The 7,001-nt window shown below is 33.8% G+C and overlaps 1 protein-coding gene across 1 annotated transcript; it reads right to left on the bottom strand.

The window, feature by feature from the left end:
- Window positions 1-3,871: 3,871 nt before the first annotated feature.
- LOC112758389 (rho GTPase-activating protein 2) lies at window positions 3,872-6,606 on the bottom strand. Its single transcript, XM_025807056.3, has 4 exons — window positions 6,100-6,606; window positions 5,610-5,730; window positions 5,155-5,505; window positions 3,872-4,856 (listed from the first exon to the last, which is right to left on the bottom strand). The coding sequence occupies exons 1-4, from the start codon at window positions 6,408-6,410 to the stop codon at window positions 4,227-4,229; spliced, it is 1,413 nt and encodes a 470-aa protein (XP_025662841.1). The 5' UTR covers window positions 6,411-6,606; the 3' UTR covers window positions 3,872-4,226.
- Window positions 6,607-7,001: the final 395 nt, after the last annotated feature.

Genomic DNA, 7,001 nt, shown 5'->3' with positions numbered 1-7,001 from the left:
TTTGTTATTTAGAGAGAGTTTGATTAAAAATATTTTAGGAATAAATAAGTTTAAAAGTATGAAAAAAATATTTTTATCGAATTCTTTTATATAGAAATATGGTTAAAAAGAGAAGATTTAATTATGCGGATATATCCGATATCCGATCCGCAAATGTGCGGATCGGATCAGACACTAAAAAGTGCGGATATCATATCCGATCCGATCCGATAGAAATTGTGCGGATCGGATCGAATTTTCGGCCATATTCGATCCGATCCGATCCGCGAGCACCCCTAATATACACTTAATTAAATCAAAGTAATTATATTTCATAAATATCCTGCTAGTGCCTTTTGGTAAAACATATCCGCGCAAGTTTGATCCTTTCAAGAGCCACTTCACACTTGCCATTAATTTTTTAAGTCTAACTATTTACCGTGAATCACATGGTCGCGTCTCTTATGCTTGTAGTTGTGGATTACTTGCGTAAATGGTAGCCGCTACCATTGTCTTTCTCGTGATAGTTTTATTAGTCCCAATTCCCCCCCCCCCCCCCCCCCCTCTTTTTTTTTCCAACTCTTTGAAACATTCTCTTCCATAACATAGACCAAATTTGAGCAGTTTCTTCTTCTTTTAAAGTGGCTGCCCTTATATGTTTTCTTGCAGGCTATAGCAACCCGTAATATATGTATTTTACATGCCTATTGTCCTACACGGAATTCCCTATATCATGACACTAATATTAGCCAAAGTTCCAACTTAGGAATTCACTTAATGAAAATTAGTATTGGAGAATGTTTTAAAATTTCTATCTAAGCTTAATAACTATCTATTCTCTTCGGCAAATATATATCACCGTCTCAACTCTCGTACACCTTATGTTTAATACGTGCATTTAATTATGATTTTTAACTTAATATCTCTTATAAAGTATGTTAGCTTGAGTATTCGAGTCTTTAGAAGTATGTTTCTAATATTAAAAACTACCGTTTTAAATTAAGATAATCAATAATAATTAACTTCGTATCTCCTAACTCATCTCTATACAATTTTGTTCAAATCATTTTATATACGAATAGAAAATATATAATATTGTGACTAATATTATACAATTTTTTTGGGAAAAAATATAGATATATACTATTGTAAAAAGCCTAGTGGAAATTATCAATTGAGCATTAATCCAAATGGGTATTAGGCTTAAGATAATGATTATTGGTGCTTCACCTTGAGCTAATGAAGTTTTATGATCAATGGTCCTTTTTGATATGAGTGATTCTTTTATTAGCTAATCACGAGCCTCATTATGTCTTTATTCTCAAATTATATTATATATTAAATGGCTAACCAAAGTTTATTGATTACAATTATGAGTTGTACTTTAAAAAAGAATATCGATATTCATTTTTAGGAAAATAATATATATTTTTTTAAAAAGGCTCTTAATTATAAAGACATATAAATAAATATATAATCATCATAAAAAAATATAAATAAATATAGCACATGAAAGCACTATTGAATAAGTCTTAGACAGATTATTTAAGATTTAATTAGTTCACTTGAAAGACGGGCTACCTTCAAAACTCTCGTGCTTCTTCGGCAGCTCCTACGTTGAAAAGTAAAAAAAAAAATAAAACAAAATATAAAATATGAAAAAAAAAAAAAAAAAAAAAACGTAAGTGGTTTGGTAAGAGTCATGCTCCATCTAACTTGACTTGATATTTGAGAACCATCAACTTTGACACATGGAAGCAAATAGATTTAAGTTCAATCATAGCAGATTAAGATATATATTGTATTGTACCGTGTTTGTACCGACGAAAAAGAAAGAAGGAAAAAAATAATAATAATAATAAAAATAAAAACACTTTTATTTTATGATCATTTCCATCCAAATGACAAAGATATGGCTGTCAAGCCACCAGCAGTAATTTAGTGTTAAAAACAATTTGGATAATATAGATAAAATTCTGATATTAAATTTTATGGAATCTAACTAAAAGAATTACCAAAAGAAATATATCTGTCATAATTTAAGTAATCTAACTAATCTTGTATTTTGTGAAAACACAATTATGATGTAATGTGAGGCCTAATTTGATGGGTAATTATATGTATTTTTATATGAATTAAAAAAAAGTACGACCTAATTTTGGATTATTAGTGTTGAATTAATATATCAAAGACATTGAATATTAAAATATTAATTATTAAAAAAATGATAAAGTTATTAAAGTTATGTCATGGTGTACGGTTTCTTCTAGAAGAGTATATATGAACACATTTGTATAATATGTTGGTTGCTACATATACACACACCCCTCTAGAAGACACTGACCAACTTTGAGGCCATTCCCTTCTTTTCTTCTCCATTTTAATAGTGACCACACTGATTCCCATAATCTGAACCTTAAGAATAGCCAAAAAGGCTTCGAAGGAATGAATGAAAGAAAGAAAGAAAAGCTTGCCCCATCATTGTCACAAAAACAAAGACACACCCCAAGTTTGCTTTAGCAGATTCCAAGGTATCTAACTCAAACCTTTGCAATGGATTTGAAGGGCACTTGTAATAATAATATTAATAATGTTTCTGATGGCTACATGCTTCTTGAGGCCAGTGGTGACTCTGAAGCTGATTTCATCAATCCCAGCATGGTTGAACAACAACATGCTTATGAATATGGAATTCACAATATTGCAGATGTTGATGATGCTCAATCTTGCAGCTATGATGATGAATTTGAGAACCCTTCTGAGAAGCTAAAAGGGTGTTTGAATGCTGCTTCTTCTGCTGATGATGATCAAGATGGGGTAAAGAAAAAAGGTGACTTTTGTGGAAATTCATGTTGTGATGAAGATTTTGGGATGATGCAAGAACATTATAAGTCATGTGTCTCTGATGATTCATGTCTTGAGCCAGCAGATGAGGTGGAGAAGAGCAGGCAGTTCTGGGAAGCTTGTTTAGCTTCTTGATCAATTTGTGTTTGTTAGTGAGCATTTATTTTTCTAAGATCACTGCTTCTTTTCTGGTTTCTCAGTATCCCAATTGAGGATTTGCTTCACCAGAAACATTTATTCTTTTTTTAACTTTATTCTTGAAAATATTGGGTTTGGGGGGTCCACTTTAATTGTATGCATACTTGAACAGAATTGTACACACTACACAAAAAAGTTTATGATTTTCACTCTTTCAAAGATTCAATAAGTTCTGCACTTAGTCCTATAATTGAATGTAGTAGACTGCATCATCATTCTCCCTTCTTTTCTTTATAACACTATTTGATTGATTTTGAAGGGAAGATGTGACATGGTTATTCCTCAAGCTATGTAACTATAGTTGTAATAGTAACATTTGTTTGAGATGTGTTGAAATTCAGATGATCACGTTTTTCCATGGCTGTGAGATTTAGGAAAGTTGGGTGTTGGGAAAGTTAGCCAGGGAAGACATATGGCCCAGCAGCCATAATAGCTGGAAAGTATAGGTTTCATTTGGTCCCACTCATTAAAAATCCTCGGTTCTTGGTGAGTTTCTGGACATGTATACTACTTGTATAGTTGAAACTTTGAATATAAGATGTGATGTTTATATAATTAAAATTAATCACTTTTCAACTCACATAGTACCATATACTTAATTGTGAATTTGTCAAAGGAAAAGATATTTTATCAGAAAATTCTAATCTTTATTATTGGATTTCAATCAGATTGAATTAAAATTAGTTGAATTTCTGTTTTCTGATAATAAGACGTAGAATTCAGTAATTTAATAATAATAATAATAATTACCATATAATAATTGCTAATATGGTAATACTACAGTTATATTAAATTGTTAGTATTGTTAAAGGGTAAATTCAAGATCTTGCAAGGACATGGAGATTTGGAGTTATTAAACTAAAGATATAATCTGGAATATATTGAATTTGAACATAATACACATCATACACAGCATTTTTCAGGTTAAATCAAACTTGGTAGTTCCCTAAGAATTCTAATGCATAACAACCCCCCCCCCCCCTTTCTTTTCCCCCTCCTCTAGAAATTGTTCAGTACTATAACATACAGAAGAACTAAGAGATCAAATTCAGCCCTAAGCTGAACATAACCTCCTAACAAAATCCACAACAAACAAACAAATCATGTTCCATCTATCAACTATTTTACACAAGCAACCCCTGCTTGTTGAGACAATCTGATACAAGTTACTAGTAACACACTGCTAAAAAAGGACACTAAGGTTCTTAACTAGATGAAAACAGTGGCCCCAACGATTCAGATATTGCAAATTTATCTATTATCTCCACATGACTGGTGTCTGTACTTCCTGTTGATGGGCTACTTGTGTTGACATTCGACCCCTCCGCAGTCAGTGGTGAACTCGAATCGTCTCCATAAGAGGGACTTGAGCACGAATTCCCAGGTTTGATATTAGTTAATGATACAGCAGATTGCTTGTTATAGCCAGAGCAACTTTTGGGGCTACAGAATTCTTCTAGCAAAGATCCTTCAGGAGGAGGTTCTTGTTCTGAGCATCCTTCTTCTGTGTTTTCATTCAAACACTTCAAGAAGCAATGCTCTATCTCGCTTAGAGACTGGACCTCCCTTTCTTCCCCTTCACTGCTATGGCTGCAGTTAGCATCATCATCATGATCGTCATAATCTAACTTTGTTCCCCGCAATTCCCCGCTGGTATCTGTTAGTTGCTGACTGTCATATTCATCCTCAGATTGGCAATCTGATGAGCGAAATGACATGGGAGAATAACCATCTGTTGCTGTTTCTTCGCGTTCTCTAAGTGTCTTCAATATCAGGGTCTTTAGTAAATTCATCACTTGGACCGCATGCATCAGAGCAGTTAATGGATCAGACATCTGTTCCAAGAGACAAAATAACGACACAAATTAAAGTCATACGGTATAGTACTGTGCATTATTGTAATAAAGCTATAGAACCAAGTTGTAACAGCATGCTATACAGAAATGGCAACTATTTTAACTGTAGTTTGTTTGGTAATAAATATTGCAAATTGCAAATTCTTGTCTAAAAGAAGGTAAACATGACCAATTAATCCATTGCTACAAAATTTTACATATCATTTCCTCAAAACATAAGGATACCATATCAAGTAAGTACAACAAGAAAAAGCTAACAATTAATAAGGCTTCATACCTGAGTCATGTTTGGAGCAAAAACCATAGCTATATTTCTAGCATCCATTTTGTTATACTCCTCTTCTACAACAACATCAGCCATGAGATCAATGGCCCAGTTGAGCAAGGCTGATTCAGTTGGCTTTAGCTGCTTCACAAGCTCAACAGCATCTTCTTCTGTATTGCACTGAAGAACTTGCTCAGGGGAAAGTCCATCGAGCACCCCCGAAGGAAGTTCTCGGAACCAAGCTTTAATTAGCCCTGCCAAGCAATGAACATCAATGTCTTCCGGCACAATGCCTCTATTCAGCTGGTCCCTTAATAGCTCCTCTTCGCCGTTTTCCGGGTTTATCCTAAATATACCTTCAGCCTGAGAATTCGAAGAAGAACCAAAACAAAGGGAAAACAATTAGTCTCATATTCTAATACTGATTCTCACAAGAAATTAGTGTTACAATGTCATGAATTATGTACCTTTAGGCCTTCCTGTGAGTATAGTCGCTCCTGCATTAGCAAGAGAATAGTTGGGACACTGTTTCCTTTTGAATCATAAGAACATTGCATTGATTCAGCTGAGACACCAAAAACACTAACACTGCAAGTATTGGTGATGGAAAAATCAGATTAGAATAACAGAATTACAAAATGTAAAAAAGTATCCATGAATTAAATATTCTAAAAGGGGGTAAAAATAAGCATGAGAACTTTTCAATCCTATGTTTTCGTTACCGTTAGGGATGCTTTTTAAGCAAATAAAGGTAAACCCTAATTTTCTTTCTTTTTTTTTTTTTAGCTTTCATAAAACATTCCATCTAACTTTTAGTTATGAATCTGAGAATCTTCTTTCTTTCCTTTACTTTTCTCCCATCTAACGTTCTTCTATCACATATCTGAAGTCAACCCCAATAAACTTGACTAGTTTCAATGAAAGCATGGATTGTACGAAAAATGTTAAACGAAGTACCTAGCACTGGGAACAGGAGCGGGAACATGAACCTCTAACTCAACGGGGAGACCAAGGAAGCCATTGAAGCGATCGAAGGTGACATGACTAACGTGCTTAACGTTTGTGGGCCATCCAATCTCCATTTGATGAACGGTATTCGATATCACATCTTTGGGACTGTCTACACTGCAAGCCACCATTGATTTCCTAAGCGCCGCCAACAGAACCGCCACCGGAGACAGCTGGTTCTGTTCGTCGTCGTCTTGCTCCGACGCTCTCCTACCACCACCGCATCCAGCGCCCTTGCTCACCATCACTGCCCCTGTCATTCTTCTTATCTTGTCTCTGTATCTGTGTGTATAATGTGCAGGAATGAAGATGGAGACAAGAGAGGTTTTAAATTTGAGGATGAGGCTTGTTACTTGTTTCGTTTGTTTGTGTTTGTGTTAGTGTGAGTGTGGGGTTTTGTGTTTGTTGCATTCATCTTCTTTTGAAGGCTCGCTCTCTCTCTTTTTGTACTTCAACGGCCACTCGTTTCAAATTTTGCTTTATCTACAGTCCTCTCTCTCTTTACCCCTCCTTTTTGGCTCATAATTACCCCTCTTTGCCACTCCACATTCAACACCACAAACATTTTCTCCTCCTATTAATTCTACTCTCTGTAATTGGAACATCATGTTTTCATTTATGATTTTTTATTTATTTTTTAAATATTTTTAATTATATACAATTTATGAAAGAATGTTATTTGTAAGATTTTAAGGGTTCTTTCGGACAAATTTGTTCGGTTAATAATTTTTAGTAATTTTGGTCAATCTAAATATTAAATTATTTTTAATAAATAAATTTTATTAATTTATATATATAAATTTTAAAAAATATAAATACAAAATGTATCGATTTATGTATATAAAATTTTG

The sequence above is a fragment of the Arachis hypogaea genome, chromosome 16, assembly GCF_003086295.3.
Source record: "Arachis hypogaea cultivar Tifrunner chromosome 16, arahy.Tifrunner.gnm2.J5K5, whole genome shotgun sequence".
In the NCBI taxonomy this organism is placed as follows: domain Eukaryota; kingdom Viridiplantae; phylum Streptophyta; class Magnoliopsida; order Fabales; family Fabaceae; genus Arachis; species Arachis hypogaea.
Note: the sequence above shows the minus strand (reverse complement) of the source record. Positions and strands in the feature narration are given on the sequence as shown.